This window comes from Sorex araneus, chromosome 4, assembly GCF_027595985.1.
Source record: "Sorex araneus isolate mSorAra2 chromosome 4, mSorAra2.pri, whole genome shotgun sequence".
Taxonomy (NCBI): domain Eukaryota; kingdom Metazoa; phylum Chordata; class Mammalia; order Eulipotyphla; family Soricidae; genus Sorex; species Sorex araneus.
The window spans coordinates 209,343,679-209,371,382 of NC_073305.1; the positions used below are offsets into that span (position 1 = coordinate 209,343,679).

A 27,704-nucleotide genomic window follows, 5' to 3' on the forward strand; every position below is an offset into this window, starting at 1 on the left:
CTCCCTGAAACTCTGCCCCTCCCCAGTGCTTCCCGCTTCCCAGTTCCCACTGAGCGTATCCAGTGAGGCCAGTGGAGGAACTCAACTTCACAGAATGTATGGAGGCACCCAAGGACTCAATACTCAAAAACATGCGATTGTTGCATTATTTTAAGAAGTAAAAATTAAAAAGAGTCTCTTGCCCGCACGCCTGACTGTCTTCCCCAGGGCCCCTCGGAGGGAATGGGCTCCAGCTTCCCTCCCCACCCCAAGCAGAGCTCATGGCGGCTGAAGACCACCGGAACCTAGCCACAGCCATGCTCGAGGCCCCTCTCCACATGTTCGGACAGGTCTCACGCATGAAGATACCGGCAGAGGAAGCCAGGTGTGTGTAATTCCATCAACAACCAACATCCAGAGACTTAAAAGCGAGCTCCCAGAAGCGCTCGGCCGCAAAGCAATATCTTGTAGCCTACTTCTCCCTCTGGGAGAAACTGGCAAGCTTCTGAGAGTTTCCTGCCCACATGGGACAGTCTTGCAAGCTTCCCATGGTGTATTCATATGCTAAATCCAGTAATAAGCTGGATCCCATTCCCCTGACCCTGAAAGAGCCTCCAGTGTGACATCATTGGGAGGGCCGAGTTGAGAGACCTCTAAGACTTCAGGGAAAGGACGAAAGAGAGGTTACTGAGCCCGCTTGAGAAATCGACAATTAACGGGGATTTCGTGATTCGTGAAAAATTGATGTCGCCAAATCCATAATGGATTAAAAAAATACACCTTCAAGTTCTGTCTTTGAGGAGAATTCCATGTGGCTGGGTTTAGGCAGAGACAGAGGGGGCTGATCTCTGTCAGTGCAGCATTGGAAACTGCTTTAATGTGGTGTGACCCACGACCACCTGGACTTTGCCCCAGGACTTTGCCCTCACCGCATCCCTTTCCTTGTCCTGCTCACCTGCGAAGCTGCGAACTCGAGTTTCTGCAGACCTGTCAGGTAGCGGTTCCTCATCATGTCAACTTCCTGCCTCTTGCTACTCAGGAGTGTCTTGAAGGTCAGGATCAGTTCGAGGTAGGAGGTGGGGGTGACATAGTTGTGCCTGCGGAGTGTGTTGTAGTAGTCAATGGACATCGTCTTCACAGTCTCCTGGAAATATTTGCACATGGAGATGACCCTGCCGAGGACATGAAGATGGTTAGCCAGACACACTTGCTCCAGAGAGAAGGAACAGCGCTCTGGGCAAAGAGACAGGAGGCTGTGAGAGAGGCCCACTGACGAGCCCAGCAGGACCCCAAATTATCTGAAGACGCGTCAACAGAGATGCCAGACTCTGGGGGGAGGGATATAGTCTCACTAGAATGATCATTGATCAAGTGTTTTGGGTTTTTTTTTTTTTTGCTTTTTGGGTCTCACCCGGCAATGCACAGGGGTCACTCCTGGCTCATGCACTCAGGAATTACCCCTGGCGGTGCTCAGGGGACCATATGGGATGCTGGGATTCGAACTTGGGTCAGCCGTGTGCAAGGCAAATGCCCTCCCTGCTGTGCTATCGCTCCAGCCCCGATCAAGTGTTTTCTATTTCCGGTCACTTTGATGACAGTCATCGAGACTTAAAAGCTGTAGTATTTTTCTTTTCTTTCTTTTGAAGAAAGGTTTGGGGGCCACATCGGGTGGTGTTCAGGGCTGGCTCCTGGCTCTATGCTCAGGAATCACTCCTGGCAGGCTTGGGTGAACAATGGGGTGCTGGGGATTGCGCCACGCACAAGGCAAGCACCCTACATTCTGTACTATCATGCCAGTCCTTAAAGCTGTAGCATTTATTATTTTTTCTTTTTAGTTTTTTTTGTGTGTGTGCTTGGGGTGGGGGGGGTGTGGGTTGAAGGTCACACCCAGCAACACTCAAGGGTCACTCCTGGCTCTGCTCTCAGAAAACACTCCTGGTGGTGCTCGGGGCCCATGTGGGATGCCGAGGATCAAACCTGGGTCAGGTATGTGAAAGGCAGGTGCCTTTCCCGCTGTACTTTCTCCCTGGCCCCAAGCTGAGGTCTTTCTTAACTTCTGGGAATCTAGTAAAGCCTTTGTACTTTGCAGGGGAAAAATGTTCAAAGATAAAATAATTTTCAAAATAGTTTAAAAGGCAAATATATATGCCTTTTACACACATGCGTTAAATCTGGAGCAAGCACCTTTTTTTTTTTCCCTGAAAGGGACCATATAATAGGCTTTAGTAGTATTGGTGGCAACTACTCAACTCTGCTGGTATAGTGTGAAAAAAGAGGGACAGCTGTTTCAATAAAACTTATGTACAAAAAGATAGTGTGAACTGTACTTTCTCCATGGCTATGGTTTACTAACTGTTGCATTAAATAATAAGTTTGAGTAAGTCTAAAACTACCATAATTTAACTACCATCCATCTGGATTGGATGTAACTATAATGCCTATTGGTAATGGAGTCACAAGTCACTAAACTACTGGCCATTAATGCTTCCATTTACCATTGAAGAAGAGGCAAAATATCAGTAGCACTGTCGTAGCACTGTCGTCCCATTGTTCATCGATTTGCTCGAGCAGGCACCAGTAACGTCTCCATTGTGAGACTTCTTGTTACTGTTTTTGGCATATCCAATACACCCTGGGTACTTGCCAGGCTCTGCCGTGCGGGCGAGATACTCACTTTATTATTTATCACATGTTTATAAACAAGTGATTCCGGAGTGAGAAAGAGAGTTCAAAGAGTTGAGCCCATACTTTGCATGCAAGAAGCCTGGGCTTAATCCCAGCACTGACTGCACGGTCCCCACGGTCCCCGTGGGACTGCACAGTCCCATGAGCACAAAGCAGGGTCAGTAACAGCCCTCGAGCACTGGCCTGTGTGGTTCCCAAACCAGACCAAATAAATGACTGATGCAATTTAAAAGTATGAGGGGGCCAGGGAGATAAGTACAGGAGGTACCGCACTTGTCTTGCATGTGGCTGACGCTAGTACAAATCTTTCCTGCCACATCACCCTAAGGACTCCAAGGGGTCAGACCTGAGCACAGAACCAGGAATAGCTCCTGAGCACCTGAGCACTGCAGATTGTTTCCTCGAAACCAACCAACCAACCCACCACCACCAATAATAATGACAAACCACCCCTCCCCCCAGACCAAACAGAAACATAGAAGTCCTTTATAAATAAATTGAGGGAGGCTGGAGTGATAGTATAGTGGGGAGGGCATTTGCCCTCACGTGGCCAACCTGGTTCAATCCCCGGCATCCCATATGGTCCTCCAAGCACCGCTAGGAGTAATTCCTGAGTGCAAAGCCAGGAGTAATCCCTGAGTATCGCTGGGTGTAGTAATCCCTGAATATCGCTGGGTGTTACCCAAAAAGCAAAAAAAAAAAAAAAAAAAAAAAAGTGAAAATTTCAACGAAGCATATTCAGTTGGGTTCTAAAAGGCAATCAGCACTTACTCTATCCGAACACTCTCATCAAGCTCCACATCTTCTAAGAACTTGTTGGCCACCAACTCCAGGGCATCTGTGGGCCAGGACTGGAACCAGTCAATCGTACAGCAATTGATCAACGAAGGGAACATGCGCAGGCGGTTCCGGAAGGCATCCCCAATTGGACTCATGGCTAATGAAAAGTAGGTTTTTTTGTTAGTGACCCTCCCACGAGAGAATGCCCAAAGGGTTTAGCAGGCTTTGCCAAGGATTCTGGTCTGGTCGGAGTGATAGCAATGTGGTCACTGGAGTCTCCGTGTTTAACTGGAAATGGCCACAATTAGTATTCAGGCTGCTCGAGAGAATTATGGGATATTTTCATGTAATTTTGTGATGGCAATTCTGTGTACTGCTTATAGCATCTTCTGATTGTTCTTCCATGGCCATTATTGTCCTTTCCAGATCCTTTGGGGAACTTTGTCAAAGTGGTTAAGTCCTTATTCCAGCTACTCCATATTCATTAGACATAAGGGAGCCATTAGCACCTCATCTATACTTACTTAGATACGTTAATGTGTGTGTGTGTGTGGGGGGGAACATCAGTTGGTTTCTAATCCACCTCATCTCCATCTAACTGCAAAATTTGGGTTCTACATCCCAAATTATATTAGCATTTTATTTTGAGTCAATGTGATAGAAGAAATCATAATACATAGGATAAAATGTTTTAAAGACCAGTTTGGCTGCAGAACAGAGAGCAAAGAGGTCACTTGGATTGAAATACAAGCAGATGTGAAATGGGGAGTGGAGATCTAAGAGAGAGTCTTGCAGGAAGCCTTCTAATGCTCAGTGACTGAGTGCCTGCCTCCCATGGGTGAGGTCTAGGGGTGGGTATTTGGCACTACATAAATAAATAGAAAATTTAAGAAAAAATAGCTATAGGTTAGAATTTTGATCTTAAGAGTAATGTAAAACATGCTAAAAAGTAAAACAGGGGAAGAATCCGGGCCGTTCCAGCAGCACCGCCAGCCGGAGATTGCTCTGGACCCCAGACCGGGCCAACAACACCGGGGTGCCAAATGGAGAAGGTACAGCCAGTACACCTTCTCCAGATGGAGCCCCGGCGACACTGAGCGTCTACTAACACGGCTCTGGTATGCGGGACTGGGACATCTCCAAACTGACCTTTCCTGATATACAAAATATATGCTCAGGAATGGCTCCGCCACCCCTGAGCATCCAATATCCCCGAGGCACAAAAACCAATGTCAGAAATGCAGCAGCTGCTGGCAGATATACTCCTGGACTCTGAACTAAGCTACGGCCCCGTGCAGCCCCAAGAGGGGAAGGGTTTCTGTCCTTTGGCCTTTTCCCCCCTACACAGCATGGCGACCGTCACCGTTCAGAACCAATTGGACAGAGAGGTAGGAGTTTACAGTGATGGGATGGGGAATCTTGCAATGGGGGAGGCAGAACTGGCCCTGCCTCCTGCCCAAATGAGACTCTGAGCGGTCGCCCATGAATAGCATTTCCACTCCTGAACAGCCATGATCCCAGCACCACAGAAACCAATCTCGGAATGCAGCGGCTCCTGGCAGAAATACCTCTGGACTTAATACCAGAATTCCAAATCTGGGCGGCTGCTTTCACAACCATGCAATATCATACGCTCTTTGTTACCAACAATAGAAAACATACAATCTAATGATGCCATTCTGACAGGTCTGACTGTTGGGGGAAAAACTCCTAATAATGATAGTGAGTTTCCTGTCAAAAATTGAATATAATCAAAGTAAGGAAAGAGTAAGTTAAAATCCTCTGCCAAACAGGCAGAGGGGGAGTAAAAAGGGGGGTATGCTGCGGTTTTTGGTGGTGGAACATGTGCACTGGTGAAGGGATGGGTGTTTGAGCATAGTATGACTGAGATCAATCCTAAAAGCCCTGTAACTGTTCTCACAGAAACTCAATTAAAAAATAAATTTTTTAAAAAAGAAAATGTTTCAGGAGGACACAATCAAGTCCATTTAAAATATATTTTTTGAAGGTGTAAGTGTCCATTTGGCAGTTAGAAATGTGTTTAAACCATTTCTTGGCATCCTGTTTCCTAGTCTGAATTTGGACATGTGCATAAATAGAAATAAATCATAACAATCTTTAAAAAAAGAAGTAAAACAGGAAGGTCTGGACTGGACAAAAGTGGTATAGAGAAGACAGAAGTCGAAGATGGATAAGACATGGTAACAGAGATATTGACAAAACTGTGGGTCGTTGGTTAGAGCAGACGAAGCATTCTAGATTCTCTGTGTGAGGCCACAGGGATGAAATACAAAAACGAAGGAGAAGAGGAACTGACAACACTAGACACGCTTAAAAATAATCTCTCAGGAGACTGCAATTTTCCACAGAAATTCCAGGCACTGACCCATGGGTGGACGCTAGGACTGGGTCAGTCACGGGCTTATTAAGAAAACCAGGATAAGGGCACCCAGAGGCAAGGGGAGAACTGAGCTGCCCTCTTACCAAGGACGATGTGAAGGTTCTTTCTCACTCTTTCAATAAAATAGTTATACATAGAAAGAGGCGTGACCTCGATCTTCTGGCCATCGGTCCTCACTGCCATTTGCATCTTCTCTACAATGTCGGCCTTCTCATCAGCTGGGAAGATATTGGGAACGTCGCCGGTGTTCAGAAGCATGTTGATGTCTTCCACGAAAGACTCATCCATGATCTGGTTATCGGTGAAGAGGAAGACGGTTCTCTTGACGGCCACGCCGGACTGCAGCATGATCTTCTTCAAGTCTTCCCGCCAGTCGTTACTCGAGTAGCTCTTCGTGATCTCGATCTGGTACAGCTCGTAGGAGTTCATGAATGTGGACAGTTTGCTGGCACTTTGGCGCCCACTGCCCCCAATCCCCACTAGGAGCAAGTGGCCTTTGTCCTGCTTAAGGACTCTGCAGATCCTGGAGATGTGCTCAATGGCAAACTTGAACATGACCAAGGACATGGGGGCCTTGCTGACGTTGTTGAACTCTTCCAGGTAGTGCTCCATCACCACCGTGAGCTGTTTCAGATCGGTGATCTCATCGTAGATTTTTACATCACTGCTCGGCTTGGAGAAATCTCCAAAGAAGAGGTTGCGGATATTATCGTCAACAATTTTCCCGGTAGGGGACAGGTGGAAGAGGACCTGTGGGAAAGACAGGACTCAGTCAGGCATGATATCAGTCGGTGGCCAACCGGGATGACAATGGGAGGTGAAGGGGAGGAGACGGGCCTGAAAGGTATTAGTTTATCAACAGTTAGAAAACAAACTTTGAAATGTGCCCGTTGAGGTGGCAAGCTGGGGGGGAGGGCATGGGAACTCTGGTGGAAGGAAGCTGACACTGGTGGTGGGATTGGCATCAATCTAATTCATTAGTAATACAATTAAAATATGGTATGACTAAGATTTATTTGTCAATAACTTTGTAGCTCATGGCCCTTTAATTCATTTCAGAAATAAAATCTGAAAAATCAAATCCAACCCACAAAACCCAACCAGGACGTGTAAATCTAATGATTGTAAGACTAATGAAAGGGCACCAGAGAGAGATGTGCAAGTGAGGGCCAATCTGTTTGCTAAGTTGTTTAAACAGTGGTGATGAGATTGTAAAATCCCCAGAGGAAGTAACTGAAGGGTGGTCATTTTTTTTAAAATGTGCTTACTGTTTCACCAGACTTCAGTACTGTTTCTACCTCTTATTCTCACTCTGTACTTACAGCAATAGTGTTTTAGACCTCTGGATGAAACATAAAATACTTGCACAGCTTTTTCTATGGAGAAATTACAATGCCTTGAAAATTGAAGTTGAGGAGTAACCCCTGAGCATTGCCAGGTGTAACCCAAAAAGCCCCCCAAAAAATGAAATTGAGGGGAGGGAGAGATAGATAGATAGATAGATAGAGAGAGATAGATAGATAGATAGAGATAGAGAGATAGATAGATAGATAGATAGAGAGAGAGAGAGAGAGAGAGAGAGAGAGAGAGAGTACAGCAAGTAAGGAACTTGTCTTGCACACAACCAAAGTGGTTTATTCCCCGGCATCCCATATGGTCCCTGGAACACCACCAAGAGTGACTCCTGAGTGCAGAGCCAGGAGTAGCCCTGAGCACTGCCAGATGTGGCCCCAAACTGCCCGCCCACTCCCCCCCACCAATTGAAGTAAAACCTAAATATTCAAATAAACCTTTCAATGTCAAGTGGAAAAGAGTGGATGGGGAAAAAAAATGAGTGGATGGAAAACCTAATCTTTCACTTAGGTTTCATCAGAACTGCAAGTGAACTGAAAATTCATAGCTCATTTCTTTTTTTTTTTAGCTTTTTGGGTCACACCTGGTGATGCACAGGGGTCACTCCTGGCTCTGCACTCAGGAATTATGCCTGGCGGTGCTCAGGGGACCATATGGGATGCTGGGAATCGAACCCGGGTTGGCCGCGTGCAAGGCAAACGCTCTACCCGCTGTGCTATCGCTCCAGCCCCTCATAGCTCATTTCTGACTCATAAGTTAACGTGACTATATAAACTGTATTTTGTTTGTTATTTAAAAATATCAATGAGCAAATCAGTTTGGAGAAAAATTAAATATGGTACAGGCTGGTGGGAATGGGAATTGATGCAGTCTCTCTGGAGAATGACAGAGATCCTGAATTACTTCTTCTGGACATTTGTCCAAAGAATATAAAAACATGAATTCAAGAGGGTATTTGTACCCTTATGTTCATTTCAGCATTAGTTAAAATAGCTAAAATAAGGGAATAGTTTAATGTTCATCTATAGTTAACTAGGTAAAGAAACTGCTATTTTGTTATTTTAAAAGATGAAATCATGTACTTTGGGATAAAGTATATGGGACCTGGGATGACTATGCTAAGTAAAATAAAGAAGTGAAAGCAATTATTGGGTGGCTTCACTCATAAGTGGAATATGAATCACTAAAGCAAGTAAACCTGCAAGAAATAACACAATTCCTAGACTCGGTGAAAACTATAGAAAGGGGATAAGGGATGTACGGCAAATGAGCAGAGAGGTCTTTTCACTGATGAAATGGCACTCGTAGTGAGAGATATGACAATTTTTGTTTGTTTGTTTTTGGGTCACAACCAGTGGTCATCAGGGGCTATTCCTGGCTATGTGCCCAGGATTAATGGCTGGTAGAGTTTAGGCAACCATATAGGTGCTAGGGAAGGAATGAGGAGGGGCTACACTGGTAGATGTAGGCCACGTGCTGTATCTCCTGTACTATCTCTCTGGCCTGAGTGGTAACAATTCTGCACACCCAGAGAATGAAGCCAACCCCCTGAAAGCCCATAACAATGTAGCTTAATAATTAGTCAATAAAACTTTTAAAAGTTTAAACCTTTTTAATTTTTTTAAATGGCTTAAACGTAACTTATGTTACCTCTAAGTGAAGCAAAATTAGGACAGCTACAATATATCTTCAAAATAGTTAGAGTGGACACTATATATATATATATATATATATATATATATATATATATATTAGATTCAGTAAGCAGAACTGTGAGTCTCCACAATGAAGGAAATCCAAACTGATGGTGAAAGGGCTAAATATTTGTGATCATTTCTAGGGGTTTTTATTTTTTTGTTTATTTGGTTGGTTGGTTGTTTTTTGTTTGGGGGCCGCACCTGGGGGAGCTCAGGAATGACTCTGAGCATGCCTGGCTCTGTGCTCAGGGATCACTCCAGGAGGGGCTTATGAAACCATATGTTGTGCTGGGGCTTCAAACCAAGGTCAGCTAGGGGCATGGCACGCACCCTAGCAGCTGTACTATCTCTCCTCTCCCCGTCATTTCTAATTATAGGGCACGGCTTACCTTATCCAGGCTCTGCTTGAAGGAATTAGAGGTGGTCTCTTTGACCAGGTTGAAGAAGATTTGTCTGTCTTCTTGATCTATCAGACGGTCATAGAATACTCGATACACCTCATGGATCCAAAGTCGAATAAGTTTTTCTACATCCTGAAAATCCAGAGTTAATTCTTTGAATGAATGGAAGATAGTGCCTTGGGTAGTAGTTCTCAAACAATTTCTATATCCTGGGTTTGACGTGAGGACTCAGAGAATAATACTTATAAGATACGTGGCTCAGCAGCTAGCATAGATTAATGCTTACTGAATGTTGGCTAGTCCTATTATCACTGTATGTCCCTGTAGGGCTGGAGCGATAGCACAGCGGGTAGGGCTTTTGCCTTGCACGAGGCCGACCCCGGTTTGATTCCTCCATCCATCCCTCTTGGAGAGCCCAGCAAGCTACCGAGAGTATCCCGCCTGCACAGCAGAGACTACCAAGTTACCTGTGACGTATTTATTCGATATGCCAAAAACAGTAACAACAAGTCTCACAATGGAGATGTTACTGATGCCCACTTTAGCAAATCGATGAACAACGGGATGACAGTGCTACAGTGCCATCCCTGTAGCCAAAGGCAACCCTGAATGAACTGGATAACACGCATGAAAGCTGCTGACCTGCAAATGAGTGTGAGGGCACAGCAGCACGCCCTGGATAACCCGTGAGAAGTCCCGCAGGTTAAAGACGTAATGTGACTTGGAGGGAGTTGGTAAGAAATTCTCCACCGCAGCTTTATAAATGGCCATGGTAGCTTGCACCATTATCTTTCCATGCCTTGGAAGGAAGGGGAAGGCAGAGCAGTTAAGGAGGGCCCGGTACTGAGGTCCCATTAGGGCAATGTTTGGGAAGATACCAGAATCTCTTACCTTAAGAATGATACATCAAACCCTTTCCCAAAGTGCCAGTCAGAAATAGCAGTGAAAATCTTGATTAAAGTTTCATCTTCAAAGGCATTGATGGAAAGGATATTCAGATGGCGCGTGAATCGTCCTGGAAAGGACACAAACACACACTGACCCTGCTGAACCTAGGAATCCTGCGCTGTAGGACAGCTGGTTTTAACTTGGCCTAATGTTTTGTCTAACATGCAGCCTCTCCTCGGGGCTGGAGTGATAGCACAGCGGGTAGGGTGTTTGCCTTGCACTTGGCCGACCCAGCTTCGATTCCCAGCATCCCATGTGGTCCCCCCAGCACCGGCAGGAGTAATTCCTGAGTGGAAAGCCAGGAGTAACCCCTGTGCATTGCCAGGTGTGACCCATAAAGCAAAACAAACAAACAAACAAGAACAACAACAAAAAACGCAGCCTCTAACCACATGTAGCTACTTAAATTTAAATATTGAATATGATTGAAACAATGTTTTTTCCTCAACTCCATTCACTTGCTGAATTTCAAGTCCTCAAGAGCAACATGTGACTAGTGGTTGGTATTTTGCTCAAAAAAAGATACAGAACATCTCCATGATTGCAGAAATGACAGTGTAAGTGTAATGCTTCTTTGTTTTCAAAAGATAAAGGTGATATATTATTACTGCAAAAGTAAAATGATGCAAAAGCCATAATGTAGAAAGTATCTCCTTTGAATTATCTTCCACATACCAAATTCACTCTTGCTTCAAATTAATCATTATTAATTTGGTATCCTTACATATCTATCAATATAGCACAGCAGGTAGGGCATTTACCTTGCATGCAGCTGACCCAGGTTCAATTCCTCCGCCCCTCTCGGAGAGCCCGGCAAGCTACCGAGAGTATCTCGCCCGCATGGCAGAGCCTGGCAAGCTACCCATGGCGTATTCAATATGCCGAAAAACAGTAACAAGTCTCACAATGGAGATGTTACTCTTGCCCACTAAAGCAAATCGATGAGCAACAGAATGATAGTGATACAGTGATACATATCTACCTAACCATTATTTATCTATATACATACAAACTTGTTCACTGTATCACTGTCATCCTGTTCTTCATCGATTTGCTCGAGCAAATCCTAGCCCTGAGATTTTAGCAGATTTACATTATAACTCAATCTCACTTTGATGAGTTATGACTCACATAACACACAATTCATTAACTTATAGTTCAGAGTAATTTTTTAAAAGTATATTTAGAGTTGTGTGCAACCATTACAATGATCAATTTTAGACTGTTTTAATTATACCCAAAGGACTTCCATTAGCAATCACTTGCCACTTCCTTGCAGTCCGGGGAAACCAATCTATTTTTATCTCTATAGATGTGCTTGTATATCTCAAAGTTTTTGGTTATACAAATCAAAACACAGATGCAGAGAACAACACAAAACAAATGTACAGAGTAGCGAATCACTGTAAGGTGAACCCAGCCTTCCAGTTTAAGAAACAGAGAAGGTTTCTGTTTCTCCCAATTTGAGCTGCTCTAAACTTGTATTCCAGGTACCAGTGAGACTCTGTTCCCTGCTTTGGAACTGGACTATTTGCAGATCTGCTAGATGTCTTATTATTTCCCTGTATTTTATCCTGCACAGATAACATGCAAGCCTTAGAGTTCCCAATAGTTATTTCCCACTGATTGTGCCTTGGCATTTGTGAGGACACTTTGCAACTAGCTTTGTAAATATTATTTGTAGGTTGTTATTTTGCTACCTTGTTTTTCAGTTTATGGGAATTAGGGAGGCATTAAAAATGAGTCTGCCCTGGCACACATTCCAAAGAACAAAAGCAACCGCTTTTGGCATGGATGTGGGGAGAAAGGGACCAACTGGTTCAGCCCTTTTGGAAAACAATATAGACGCTTCTCAGAAAATTAGAAATTGAGCTCCCATTTGACCCAGCAACACTACTTTTGGGAATATATCCTGGAGAAGTAAAAGAGTATAGTCAAAATGACATCTGCACTTATATGTTCATCGCAGCACTGTTTACAATAGCCAGAATCTAGAAAAAACCTGAGTACCGGAGAACAGATGACTGGTTAAAGAAACTTTGGTACATATACACAATGGAATACTATGCAGCTGTTAGAAAAGATGAAGTCATGAACTTTTCATATAAGTGGATCAACATGGAAAGTATCATGCTGAGTGAAATGAGTCAGAAAGAGAGAGACAGACATAGAAATATTGCGCTCATCTTTGGAATATAAAATAATAGGAGACTAACATCCAAGAATAGTAGAAATAAATACCAGGAGGTTTGCTCCATGGCTTCGAAGCCAGCCTCACATGCTTGGGGAAAAGGCAGCTCAGATAGAGAAGAGAACACCAAGTAAAACGTGGTTGGAGGACCTGCTCGGGAAGGGAGATGTGTGCTGAAAGTAGACTATAGATTGAACATGATGGCCACTCAATACCGCTATTGCAAACCACAATACCCAAAAGGAGAGAAAGAGAAAAAAGGGAATGCCCTGCCATAGAGGTGGGGTGGGGTGGCGGGGATGGGATTGGGGGATGGGAGGGATACTGGGTCCATCGGTGGTGGAGAATGGACACTGGTGGAGGGATGGGTTCTTGAACATTGTATGACGGAAACACAAGCATGAAAATGCGTAAATCTGTAACTGTACCCTCATGGTTATTCACTAATAAAATAAATAAACCAAAAAAACCCCCGAGTCTGCCATGGTTGATGTCATGTCTCCAAAATTCTCATAATTCCTATTTTATGTATGTGAATAGGCTTACTCTCCAATATACTTATGTACTGACCTATGTTGTCTTTGCTTTAAAAGTACCAGAACATTTGACACATTCTTCCTCTAGAACCACTGATAATTGTATGAACTTGAAAAAAGTCACAATGCTTCTTATAATTGTAATAATTTGCTATTTGTGAAAATAGTCATTTTTATTGAATGAAACGTACTTAGAAAGATGTGATAGGAGAGAAAAGATGAAGTGTGTTCAAAAGAGAACACAGGCTTCTCTAGAGCGGAAATAAGCAAGCAAAGACACAGAGAGACAGCAAGCAAGACGCATGCGCAGGGGAGAAGATGGACTTGAAGAGCAAGCCAAACTTGATACTTGTTCTCCTTATTGTGTTACCTCAGCCCAAATCAATCTTTTGCCAAATTATGTTCTAAACTCTCCCCCCACCGCCCTGCCAGTTTTTGGGGCACACCTCAGGGTTCACACCTGCTGGCTCTGTGCTCAGAGATCACTCCTGATGGTGTATATGGGACCAAGCATACAGGAAGCCGGGGATCAAACCCAGGTTGGCCACATGCAAGACCTTACCCATTGTGCTACCTCTCCAGCCCCTAAATTAGTATATCTTAACTTGGGGCTATCTGGCATCCTGTAGGTTCCCTGGCTATTCTAAGGGAGCCACAGATGAAACCACATAAATGGGGAACCACAGTATGAGACTAAGACTAAGGGGCCAATGGGTAGGATAGTGGTGGGGAGCTATAGGAAGGAAAAAAGTTGGAAGGGGTGGGGCTGGAGTGATAGGTCAGTGGGTAGGGAGTTTGCCTTGCATGTGGCCGACCCAGGTTTTATCCCTGGCATCCCATATGGTCCTCCAAGCATCACCAGGAGTAATTCCTGAGCGCAGAGCCAGGACAGGAGTAACTCCTGAGTAACTCAGGGTATGACCCAAAAAGAAAAAAGCAAAGCAAAACAAAACAAAATGCTGAAGGGGGCCACTATCAGGAAAAGGTTGAGAAACATAGCTCCAGACCACTATACTCCAGTCTCGTATGCCCAGACCCTGGTGGCTCCAGGACAGCTGGTAGACTGGCACTGATGGCTATGTTGTGGGTTCTCCACTGAACACAATTCTACCAAATACCATCATCATATATAGTTTCTGTCTGACTATGATGGGACAAGACAGAAGTAAGACTGCTCCGCATTCATGAAAATGAACAAACTTCCTCCCTCCCAGCTACCCCGAGGCTTCTAGAACTTCTAGTTCCCTAGCCTTCCCTCAAAGTACTCAGCACAACCTACTGAATTCCCTGCAATCAGGCACTTGGATGATTTTCCAGGCTCTGAAGACTCTTGCAGCACCGAGTTAATAAACCCAATTTCATTTTGACTACGGAGGTATTCTTGGCAGTCACAGTTCTCTGATCTTTATTATGGTCTTTTCCAAAGACTATATTTATTACACAGTCTGAAATGTCAATTGCTGTGTAAACATCAATATTTTACTATTAGCGAGTACCATTTACTTTTAGCATATAACTATAAAATGTTTATCACCATTTCTGTGATATGTTTTAGAAAGAGTAAGTCTTTCCTCCCAGTTTTATTGAAATTCAATCGACATATTACACAAATAAATTTAAAGTATACGACATGATAAATTGATACGCAGAGCTATTACAAAAGTATAGCCACTATAGGGTTAGTTAAACACTTTCATTACCACACATAGCGCTATTTTGTATGTGGTGATAAGTGAGGTCTGTGCTCTTTGTGACTATCACATACACAATACAGTATTTCCAACCCATCCATTAGAAGCCCAGAACTCATTCATTTTATGGCTACAGTAGCTGAAATTTGTACTATTTCACCCCTGTTACCCATTTTGCCACTTGTTTCCCATCCCTGCCTCTGACAACCTCCAATCTACTTTTCGTCTCTATTAGCATGGTTATTATTATTACTTATTGTTGTTGCAGCTGCTGTGACACCACACACAAATGAGATTGTATGGCATTTGTCTCATTTTTTTCGTTCTGGCTTATTTCACTTAGCATTAATCCTCTCAAAGTCCTTTCATGTTGTCGCAAACGGCAAGATTTTATGTTTTTAATTTTATTCTGTTTTGGGGGCAGTGACAGCAGGAGTTGGTCTGGATATATTCCTGGCTCTGTGCTTAGGAATCACTCCTGGCAGTGCTCAAGGGACCATAGGGCATCAGGGATTGAACCTGGGTCAGCCTCATGCAAGGCAAGTGCCTTAGCCAACCTACTCTCTCCAACCCAAGATTTTATCTTTTCTAATGGCTTACTAATAATCCACTATATATACAATCTTGTGTCATAATGGAAGATGTGTTCTGAGAAATGCACTTGTTAGTGAACTGTCATTGTGAGAATGTTAGAGTGTAACTAAAGAGCATAGCTTATACATGTAAGGCCTGTAGAGAGATAACCATCAAATCTGTAACTCATCATGAAAAAAACATTTTTCTGTGGTGCATAATAATCTACCAAATTTCCTTTATACACACATCCAGGGATGAGCATTTAGGTTGTTTCCATATTTTATGAGGTTAGTTGTGTTTTACTTCATTTTTTTTGTGGAGTCACAGCAGATGATGCTTGGGGTTACTTACTCCTGGCTCTGCACTCAGGAACCCCTTCTGGCAGTGCTCAGGAGACCACATGAGATTGAATTTGGGGTGGCTGCATGCAAAGCAAACTCCCTACATGCTGTACTATGGCTTACACCCCTGTGTTATCACTTTTCTTTAAATAAATATCCAGAAGTAAAAGTCCTCGATCATATGATAGCTCTATTTTCAATTTTTTGAAGAACTTCTATATTCTTATTATTTTTACTATTATTATTATTAAATCACAGTGAGGTACACAGTTCCAAAGTTGTTCATAATTGGGTTTCATTCAAATATGAGAGCTTTGGGGCCGGAGCGATAGCACAGCAGGTAGGGCATTTGCCTTGCATGTGGCCGACCCGGGTTCGATCCCCGGCATCCCATATGGCCCCCCAAGCACTGCCAGGAGCAATTCCTGAGTGCAAAGCTAGGAGTAACCCCTGAGCATTGCTGGGTGTGACCCAAAAAGCAAAAAAAAATCAAATATGAAAGCTTTGTAACTGTATCTCACGGTGATTCAATAAAAAAAAATTTTGGTTTCAGTTATATAATGTTCCAACACCTATCTCTTCACTAGTGTACATTTCCCACCACTAATGTCCCCATTTCCCTTCAACACCTCTCTCCTGCCTCTATGTCTCTGTGGCAGGCACTCTCTCTCTCTCTTTCTCTCTCTCTCTTTCCCTCCCTCCCTCTCTTTCTCTTTCTTTTTGTGAATTATGGTTTGCAATACAGATACTGAAAAAGTTATCATGTTTATCCCTTTATCTACTTTCAACACTCAGTTCTTATGCAGAGTGATCCTTTCTAACTATTATCTATATTATTTTTAAGTCAATTCACCAAATTAAATTTCCACTAACAGTGCAAAGGTTTTCCTTTTTCACATCTCCTTGCCAGCACTTGTTATTTCTTGTCTTTCTGATAACAATCATTAAAAAAGATATGAGATATCTCGTTGTGGCTTTGGTTTTTGTTGCTGTTTCGTTTTGGAGCCACACCTGGCAATGCTCAAAGATTATTCCTGGCTCTACACTCAGGAATCCTTTCTGGCAGTGCTCTGAGGACCATATGGGATGCCAGAAATCAAACCCACATTGGTTTCGAACCCTTTCCAAAGCAAGTGCCTTAACTGCTGTACTATCTCTCTGGCCCACATTACTATGGTTTTGATATTTTGATATTTTCCTGATGATTAATGATGTTGAAAGTCTTTTCAAGGGCCTGTTGGCTACTAAATGTCTTCTTAGGAAAAACATCTGTTCAAATCTTTTGCTCATTTAAAAATCAGTCTGTTGTTTTGTTATTGAGTCATAAGTGCCCTGTGTATTTTTCTTGTTTTACAGGTTAGAAAGCTAATAGCAGAGCGAACAGCATGATAATAGAATCCAAGGCTGGAAATGGTATTAATGCTTAGGCGAGGAAATAGTTCATAAAAATACAGTCACCTACTATCCTGAATGGACCAAGTTGGTCCTCAATCAAAGTATGGCCCAGACCTGTTATAAGAACCACAGAGGGGAAAGTCCAGGTTGTTTATTAATTTCCTCGGTACACTTTGGATGAATTGGTCTGTCTCTAAAAATCTTAAGAATTATAACAAGTAGAGCAGGCACATCTGTCATGCGCTTCTAGTTGTGGGCCTCTGATCTAGTTTCCCTCCAAGAATACGTATTGGCTACACTAGAATCTGCTTTTCATCTGAGACTCTCGGTTCCTGGAGGACCCGGCCAAAGAGTGATCCCATCCCGTTTACATCTTCCCATCCTCTGTCTATCAGAATGCATTCTTCAAATGTGACACCCTGAAGCTAACCAAATCCCATTGTCTGTCGCCTAGATACACTATCATCTGGCACCCCCAGTACCCAGTGCTCAGTACCAGTTTTCCATTCCTGCAGAAGGCCTGACTCTATTTCACCTACCAGTAATGTCATTCCTTCCTCCTCCAGGAGGACCCATGGCTGTCACGAGCAGCACATCCACAATGTCCAGCCTAGTTGTGTCCTTCTTGTCAAACCAGTAACCGTGGTCAATCCATTGCCTTAGGAGCTCGATGGGGGGCTGGGCCCCATATATCTCTTTGGCGGGCATGTTGAGGTCATCTGGAGGAAGAAGCCACGAGCACACAGTCAGAGCTGATGGGTTACTCTGCTCTTGCAAGAAGGCAACAGATTCCTTTCATGAGAGAGTCTGTGTCCAACGGCCTCCTCCCTTTTCCAGACAGCTGTCAGGCAGTGGATATTTTACCAATGGGAAGAGTTTTTCTTGGGTTCTGAACTCTCCTGCCCCATTGAGATCCATGACTGTTATTACTTTAAGGATGCATAACCGGCATCATTGAAACATTTATTTATTTTTTATCATCTTTTCCAATAAAAATATTTTTCTACTATGTGTTAGACATTTTCTTCACTGTTGGGGATTGTAATGGTGGGGAATATAGTCATATTCTCAGCCAAGAGGGTGTTTAATCTCACCAGCAGGCAATAGTTGAACTCCAATGGGAGCAAAGCTTTGGGCTCGGTATTTGAGAAGCAAAACCAAAGCTGCAAGAGGATATTGAGATTGTGATTTTGACAATAGGAATTTCTTTTCCCCAAGAGCATAACACCTGGTCTTGGCACATAGAAGGCACGCCCCCCAAAATGAAGACTTTTTCCCTCCTCTCTAATGAACATTGATTAGAATCTCCAGTTTGTGCCGTGCAAAATTTTTGGTCTACTTTTAAAAAACGTATTTCTTTACCTAACCTTATCCTAATGGATAATAAATACCATTATAGGAAAGCTGAAGAATTGGGGGTCATATAAGTTAAGTCTGAAAAGTCCTAAATTCATACAAAATTAAAGAGATTTGAACCTAGATGTGTTTGGCTACAAAATTTTAACTATTTGGGGGTTTATAGTAAAAGCAGGAAGATAGAATTTGTGAGAGAAAAGAAGAAAGGAATAAAAAGAAAAGGGAATTAAATTAAACTTTAATTGCTTTTAAAAAGTGGAAGTATAGTTGGCAAGAGTATAAACGCACACAACTTTTACTATTGCTAGCTAAACTTTTAAAGCATAGCATTAGATAACCTAGAAGAATAGCTAGACATACATTATATAAGACACAAAGAAACTGGGGTTTGGGTCATGGCTCCAGAATGTTCTAGATGCTTGAGTCTGCACAGGGAATACAACCTTTGGAATTCCCATGAACTGGTTAGTAAAATAATCACTGTCAGTATCACTGCCATCCTGTTGCTTATCGATTTGCTCGAGCGGGCAACAGTAACATCTCCATGGTGAGACTTGTTACTGCTTTTGGCATATCGGATACTCCACGGGTAGCTTGCCAGGCTTTGTCGTGTGGGCAAAATACTCTCGGTACCTTGCCAGGCTCTCTGAGAGGGGAAGAGAAATCAAAACTGGGTCGGCCGCGTGCAAGGCAAATGCCCTACCTGCTGCACTATCACTCCAGCCCCAGTAAAATAATAATGATATAAAAATAATGTGAATAAAATTAAGTTTTTTAAAAAAATTAACAGGTAAAATTCTAGGAAAGTTATTATGCTTAAGTCATAAATATCTATTTAGCAATTATGAGATTTTGAAATTTATCAATAGCATATTTATCTAGCACAAAATGGAATAAGAAACTTATCACAAAGTTTGTGTTGCTTTTGGAAATGAAAAAGGGCAACACTGCATTCCCTTTCTGGGATTACTTCTCACTGCGAGGTAGCATTGCCTGACCCTCTGAGAGGAAACAGGATGTCTCGTCTACTAAAAGGTAAAGACTATGTCTAACTTTTTTAAATTTTAATCTATAGTACATGTTCAACAAATGCTTGGCAATAAAAGAAAGGAAAGATGGGGCTGGAGCGATAGAACAGCAGGTAGGGCGTTTGCCTTGCACGCGGCCGACCCGGGTTCAAATCCCAGCATCCCATATGGTCCTCTGAGCACCGCCAGGAGTAATTCCTTAGTGCATGAGCCAGGAATGACCCCTGTGCATTGCAGGGTGTGACCCAAAAAAAAAAAAAAAGCAAAAAAAAAAAAAAAGAAAGGAAAGAAAAAATGAATAAAAGAGAAAAAGAGGGAACGAAAGAAGGAAGGAAGGAAGGAAGGAAGGAAGGAAGGAAGGAAGGAAGGAAGGAAGGAAGGAAGGAAGGAAGGAAGGAAGGAAGGAAAGAAGGAAGGAGGAAGGGAAAGATGGAGGGAAGGAGGGAGGGAAGGGGGAAATAAAAACTAAATTATATTAACCAGAAATATTTTATCTCCCAGTGGGAATAAAAAGGCCTGTAGGATGGTCCTGCAAAGGGCTGTCTTTGTTTGGGTGTAAGAAACCAGTTGTGCCCAGCTTTCGGTCTTACCCACAAACACCACTGCCTTCTTCCCTAGGGGGGGCCCGAAAAGACCCTTTCTCCTTCGGTCCAGCTTGGACATAATAATATCTTGGGTCTGATTGGCTGAAGTTCTGGCAGAGAAATTGATGCAGTTGGGCAGGTAGACGTTTTTGGGAAGATGGAGAAGAAAGTTGTTGGTGATGGCAGATTTGCCAGTTCCTGTAGGACCCACAAATAGAGTTGGAATCTCATGGTCGATGTAGGTTTTCAAGAAGAAGGACTGCCGGGCTGTCTCCATGGTAGGGATGATGAGGTCTGAGATCTGTACCACAGAGGCAGAGAAGAGTCTTAGTACTGGACCCAGGAGGCTGGGTCTTAGTCTTCAGAAGACCTGGATTCCATTCTTTTTTTTTTTGTATTTTTAATTTTAGGTACCGTGATTTACAATACTGTTTCATGCATATAATGTTCCAACATCCTCCACCAGAATGTCCCCTCCACCTATTCCCCACCTCTCCCAAATCCACCTCCCCCCACCCCCCCACCCCCCGCCCAGCATGTTAAGCTCAATTCTGTAGATCAGTTCTCTGGTTCTGTTACCTTTGGCCATTTGTCTTTTTTTTTTTAATATCCCACAGAAGAGAGAGTCCATTCTGTATCTGTCCCTCTCCTCCTGAGTTACTTCTTTCACCATGACTCTACCAAGGGCAGCCGATTGTATAATTAAGTCTTTTCTTATAATCAAATACCATTTCATTGTGTATAGACACTGCCATGTCTTTCCCCAGCCATCTGTTCTTCAACACTTGGGCTGTTCTGGATTCATCCAGTCTATTCAACTTTACCCTGTACTGTCTTGATGGTCTTGAGTGAGTACTTAACCTCAGCCTGTTGAGCTCTTTCCCCGTCCTTCTACACCATATACTTAAACACCCAACTGTCATATTATAAATGCTAATTATATAACGATGGATCTATAGCTCCGTGACCATTGCTCAGAATCAACCTTCCAGTCTGTCTCACTTCAGGCAAGGTCCACCTCCCATTTGCCATATTTATTCAGAAGATTCAGAAGGTTAGTGACTGACCCTCAATCTTAATTCTCTGTACTTGTTCCTCATCTGCTTTTCCACATACTTGGTTCTGAGACCTACCTCTCCCCTTAACCTCTTATCCACAACATAATTAAACTCTTCCTGACATTCAGATCCAAATAGAACTCATGGATTCAACGTTAGCATTTTAGAAAAGAACTACCTTTAGAAAAGCATACATATACAAGCGTGGGCTTTAGCATCAAAGAGACCCAGATTTCCTATTTTTCTTTCGCTGTCCATGCTTCAGTTTACTCAGCTACATAATACCATAAAAAGCTACAATCATTTGAAATACTATTATGAACTCTTAGCCCATACAATGTGCTGTGATCAGCGCATTTGTGAGTCTGATTATCATTATCAGCCAAACGAAGTGGCCATCAATCTACCTCTCATTCATTTCTGTGAGAAGAGATCTTACATTTTCTTTAAAATCCTGAGAGGATCAGAGAGATAGTTCCAGGGTTTAAGGCACTTGCCTTGCATGCAGCTGACCCTCAGTTCAGGCCTCTGCACTGCACGGTCCCTCTCGATTCTTTCGTCCCTCTTGGAGAGCCTGGCAAGCTACCAAGAGTATCCCGCCCACACGGCAGAGCCTGGCAAGCTACCCGTGGTGTATTTGATATGCCAAAAACAGTAATAAGTCTCACAATGGAGACATTGCTGGTGCCCACTCGAGCAAATCGATGAACAACAGGACAACAGTGCTACAGTGCCATCCCCAAATGGCTACTCTTGATCCAGCACTCTGGGGCTCACTTCCAGCAGGGCTCAGAGCTTATTCCTGGCTCTGTGTTTAGGGATCCTACTTGACAGGACTCGAGGGACTCGGGACTCAGGCCTACAGCTTGCTAGGAAAATGCCCTACCCTGCCTGAACTACCTCTCCAACCTCTCTACTGTTAGAAAGGAGGAGGACAGCAGCCTTGGAGTGGAGTCAATTAGAAAGAAGGATGGACACAGAATGATCTCACCACTTAGATGTGGAATTTCAAGATACACAGCAAGCTAGCGACAGAGGGCCAAATCAACACTTAGAGAACTGCTCCATAAAACGGAGTTTGGTGGTGGTGGTGGGAGGGGGGCTGAAGGGGTTCAAAGAGAGGAGAATTTGGGAGAAGGAGGTGGGCACACTGGGGAGGGTGCAGTGATGGAATGATGGACACGGGAAACCACCATGAACAGTATTGGAATCACAGTGCCTCAACCAACAACAAATAAAATTAAAAGGCACAAAGTAAAAAAAAAAAATGCAAACATTGGCATTGATTCCTCCACCTTGGAGAAAACCGTGTTATTTTTGGAACTGAAATTCCACAGCCAATGCCTTTTATTATATTATTATTATTATTATTATTATTATTATTATTACCTTTGCATTAGGTGCAATATGTTCTTCCTCTTTGGTGATATATTCTGTCCACGTGTGCCACTGTCCACCTCCTTGCTTGAAGAAATAAAAATCATAGATGCTTCCTGAACCCAAGGGAAGAGAACATAATGTGAGGACCCTAGGGACTACATTTCAAATATAAACTAATTAGAGGTGTTCAATGAAAAAATATATAATAGCCTCAGCAATAGAGTTCTGGAAATGCATAAGTACCTGTAATGGCACAGAGCACTGAGAAACTAGTGAGATTGACACATATTATATTATATTATTATACTATAGATTATTTTATATTGTAAACTACAACGACACCTTTCAAAGAATAAGACTGATGATGGTACAAAAAATAATACATATCTAATAAATTATTTAAATAATATACACAGTAGACAGAAAAAGCCAAAATATTCCATGTTTCTCGGCACTAAATACATTGGAGATGAAATGACAGACAGGTGAAAGAACCTCCTAAGAATGGTGCAATTTGAAAGACATTGGGGTACAGGAGCCTTGGGGAAGGGAGGTAGGCACTGGTCCTGGGTGCAGCGTTGGAATTAGGTACATGGGAAACCACCATTGAGAGATGTAATATATATATATACATATATATATATATGTATATATATATATAAAATCAGGGCTGGAGTGATAGCACAGCAGGTAGGATGTTTGCCTTGCATGTGCCAACCTGGGTTCGATTCCTTTGTCCCTGTCAGAGAGCCCAGCAAGCTACCGAGAATATCCTGCCAGCACGGCAGAGCCCGGCAAGCAAGCTACCCGTGGCGTATTCAATATGCCAAAAACAGTAATAACAAGTCTCACAATGGAGACATTACTGGTGCCCGCTCGAGCAAATTGATGAGCAATGGGATGACAGTGACAGTGACAGTGATAAAAAATCTATTTTTTCTATTCTTGTACTTATCTTGTGCTTTGAATGTCTTAAATCATTGCTTAGACTCTGGTTGTGAATATTAACCCCTGCTTTCTTATAATAAGTCTTCGGTTTTAACCCAAATTTGGGTCGCTGATTTTTGTGTCTGTCTCTGCCTCTCTGTGGCCTGTCCAGCTGTGTTCAAGGGCTCCAGGAGAAAGAAGACCAGGCCCTGCAGACCTGACCGTTCTATGCTCAAGTGCAGTAATGCTCAGGGCCACCCAAGCCACCCGTGATGGTGCTAGGGACGAAACTTGGCCTCCCAGGGGCACGTGCATTGGTTCTTTAAGTCACCTACCTTGTTCCATGTTGATTCATTGAATGTCAATTTTTGACTATGACATGAAGTAGGAGCCTATGTTCATTATTTGATATGTAACTATTCCGTTGTCACTGGATTTTTTTGTGTAAAAGATTATTTCCTCTCCCCCCTCCATTTAACTATCTTAATACTCGTGTCAAAAGTCAGGTCGCCAGGGGGCCAGAGAGAGTACCGTGAGTAGGGAATTTGTGCACTCACCCAACCTGAGTTCAATCCCCGGCATCTCATGTGGTCCCCCAAGCACCGCCAGGAGTAATTCCTGAGCAGAGAGCCAGAGTAATCCCTGAGCATTGCCAGTGTGACCCAAAAATCCAAAAAGCCAAAAAAAAATAAAATCAAGTCACCATTAATGTGAGACATTTCTTTACTCTCAGTTCTATTCCATTGTTCCATATATCTATCCTTTTTCCAGTACCATATTGTTCATCTATAACTAAAAAAAAATAGTAAAACATATCTTGGGCCATGTGCATGTCTTTTGCACAGTTTCCATACCATTGTCACTCTGATTATAATCATGTAAATTCTTGACCTCTTTCCTAACATTATCTGGGGCCAATTTATTTCATCTACATTCTTGGATACACTTCAAGGATTGGTCTGTGAACTGCGTTTCTTGTCATCTGAGGTTACAGAAGCCGGATAAAAGGAAATACTCAGTTGGCCTTGGCAGGAAACCTGGGTTCTGCATTCTTTTAACAGTTGGCCAACTTTCCTAGACGGGGCTCATTCCACCCCCATTCCAGCCAGTGGCGCGCATGCGCTTGGGGAGCGGGGCGGGGTGAGGAGAGGGGGCGGAGTCAGCTCTTTTCATCCACCAGCATGGAACTCTGGAAGAAACAAATGCGGGCAGTTCTCCCTACTCTACGGAAATAGGGAGGGATCTCAAGCTCCCAGGCTTTTGTTTTATGGGTTTTTAGGCTTTTTGATTTTAAAAATCATTTTTCATAGCTGTCCAGTCACTATTGCAGCTTATTTTTCTTCACACTGGTGATTACCAGTGAGAACTCTCTGAATTATGCCGATTTTATTTTCAGAATTAATCTCAGGAGACGTCAGGCGACAGTGGGATAATAGGCTCTGGGTTTATATATATACTTTCCCCACTCTCCCTGTCCACCATTTTTCAGTGTTTATAGAAACACGTTGTAACTCTTGCATTGGATATTGCTGGAGAATTTTTAGGCTTCACATTTTTTTTTTTGGTGTTGTTCATCTCACTTGGTATGGAAGCCTCTGTGAGCCTACGTCATTCTGCAGTTTTACCTAGAAGTAAAATCTGGCACAATAATTTTAGCAAGCAATCTGGCATGATGCTTATGGAGCTATAAAAATGCTCTGTAGTTTAACTTAGAAATCCCTTACTGGAAATTTAGCCTAAAGAAATACTCACAATGAAAATAATCTCTGTACAAGAGTATGCAGTACCATCTGTGATGGCGAAAATTTGGGAAGAATTTACATGTCCCACATTAAGACACCAGTCAAAATTATGTCTTGTAAAATGAATGGAATAATTTTTCAGCCATTAAAATTACAAGGGAACAAGATTTCGCAAAAGAGGCTGGGGCACATCTAGAGACCCCAAGTTCCATCCCCTGGTATAGCACACAGTTCCCTGAACATCACCACACTATGCCCTGGCAAACACAGGGCACAGCTGGCATTAATGGTGCCAAGCAGTACTGTACTACCAGACTAGAGCATAGAACTTTCAGGCTGGTATAGCCAGGCTGGATCTCTGGGTGCAGCCCCCCTGAACACCGTCTGGGAAGCTAAAGAAAATGATCCTTGCAAAGACTAAGTATTCTGTAGGAAAATGCTCCATGGAACAAGGACAGATGGAAACAGAGGAATAAAAAAAAATAGAATATATACCATCCCGGTAACTACATAAAGAGAAGAAAGCAGGTGGATCAGAGAGAAAAGGGATCTTGAAAATTTGAAATACTTGTGACAGGATGATCACTGCAAAAAAAAGAAAATGCAAAAAAAGCCAATGACAGTGCCTGCTTGAAGTACTGGTTTTTCTCATTACATTAGTTGTATAGGATGCAGAAAGAGACAAAGTCATTACAATAAATTAGGAGATGTAATGGGCCAAAGTGACCTAGAAACTGAGTGGAAGCTGTGTGCATCCCAGTCTCCCAGCTCAACCTGTGAGATAACATGGTGAAGTGAACCAGTAATAAGGCTAAGCATAGTTCACATGCCATCTTTGCTGACCGGAAGTGTGTGAAGAGGTTAATCTGGAAGGATAGGAAACAGAAAACAACATACAGAACCCGTGGAAAGAAAACATTATGATGTAAAGGAATGCAATATGGAGAATGTGCTGAGGTTCATCTTCACATAATGTCTCATTGATGGGTTCTTGGAAACTGATTTTATGCAAGAGGACATGCAACTGATTTTGCCTAATAGATGTAAACTAACAGACTAATTGGTGTAAACCAAAGGTAAGAACCTATGGCCTATACTTGGTCACATGAAAATCACTGAACTGCATACGCCTTAAGACTCAGGAATAATGTATTTGTTTATTTCCCCACCTACTCATTCCAATTCAGGGTCACAAGTGGCAGGGCCCAACCCTCGACAGGATACAGTTTCCATAGGGCACAATGCACACATGCCACACTTAGTCAAGCTGGGACGACTGAGACACGCCCATGAATATCTTCACTGCCTGCATATTTGGGGGATAGAGGAGGAAACCAGAGTGCCTGGGGAGAAACCCAAGTAGAAATAATCGAGAAGGTTTAAGTGCCACATGTGTGGTGTTCCTGGCTAAAATGCAGCTCCTCCACCCCCCATTAGTGTTATAATAAAATGTCATTATTAAACAAACCAAAATTATTGGTGGAACTGCCAGACACTTCTGAACCTTGTTTAGTGCAGAACTTGAAACCCAATTTCAGAAAGTGTTTGGCATCTTAAATAGGGTATAAAAAAATCCTATTTACATGAAATAGAAAAGGGAAAGATTTAAGGAGAAAGTAGGTTAAAAAGAGGAGACAAAATAAGATTTGAAAGAAATGGACGGGGGTCAGAGCAACAGTACAGCAGGCAGGACATTTGTCTTGCATACAGTCGTCCTGGGTGTGATCCCTGGGATTCTATGTGCTCCACCCTCCTCAAGCACCACCAGGAGTAATTCCAGCAGAGCCAGAAGTAATCCCTTAACATCACCAGGTGTGGCCCAAAAACAAACAAAAAAGATGGTTGAACAGATAAATGCAATGATAAAAATTGCTATTTGTTTAAATATATATTTGTTTTGAGGCCACATCTGGCAATGCTCAAGTACTATTCCTGGCTCAGCATGGGGAGGGGGGGTTGCTCCCAGGGGAGCCCAAGACACCATGCAGTAACAGGGACCAAACCTCGTCCTTCTGCATGCAAGGCTTGCAATCTAGACCACTGACCCATCTTCCCAGTCTTAGAAGTTGCTAATATTTAATATTTTCTATATATCTTGCTCTAAATGTTTTGACATGTATCAATGCATTTAAATTCTTACACGAACGCCATGGATGTTTACTCTTATTGTTATTCCCATTGTGTGACTGAGGATGCTGACAGGAGTTAAAAAACACAGAGTGAACTAGTAGGTAGGGGAACCAGAACTCAAGTCCTGACACGTTGAAGCCACAGCCTGATAAAACAGCAGCAAGCAAGCAAAGGGCACAATAGCAAACTTAAAATCATTCTCGACAGCAAAAGCATGATTTAAGTTACTGGTGACTAAGATGAAAATGTAAGGTCTTCTTTTTTTCTTTTGCGGCGGGGGGGAGGTGACACCCATCCATGCTCAGAATTACTTCTGGCAGTGCTTGGGGGACCCTATGGGATGCTGCGAGTAGAATCTGGGTGGGCTGCGTGCAAGGCAAACGCCCTACCCGCTGTACTATCACTCCAGCCCTTACAATAAGAAGTCTTTCTTAAAAGGATAAAAATACACAAACAAGGAAAGAGGAAATGGTAGGTACTAAACCCAGAAGGAAAAGCTATCCTTTGCTATCCAAAAAGATTCAC

General features: G+C 42.9%; 1 protein-coding gene across 1 annotated transcript in view; it reads right to left on the bottom strand.

Annotated features, from left to right (window-relative positions):
• Positions 1–27,704, bottom strand: part of DNAH3 (dynein axonemal heavy chain 3) — a 191,524-nt gene that overhangs the window by 45,385 nt on the left and 118,435 nt on the right. Inside the window, exons 41-49 of the mRNA XM_055136793.1 lie at positions 22,390–22,493; positions 19,949–20,243; positions 17,514–17,693; positions 10,188–10,311; positions 9,939–10,095; positions 9,285–9,428; positions 5,929–6,595; positions 3,436–3,601; positions 935–1,151 (exon numbers count right to left, since the gene is read on the bottom strand). Of these exons, the coding sequence (XP_054992768.1) occupies positions 935–1,151; positions 3,436–3,601; positions 5,929–6,595; positions 9,285–9,428; positions 9,939–10,095; positions 10,188–10,311; positions 17,514–17,693; positions 19,949–20,243; positions 22,390–22,493 (2,054 nt within the window). The remainder of the gene's footprint in view (positions 1–934; positions 1,152–3,435; positions 3,602–5,928; positions 6,596–9,284; positions 9,429–9,938; positions 10,096–10,187; positions 10,312–17,513; positions 17,694–19,948; positions 20,244–22,389; positions 22,494–27,704) is intronic.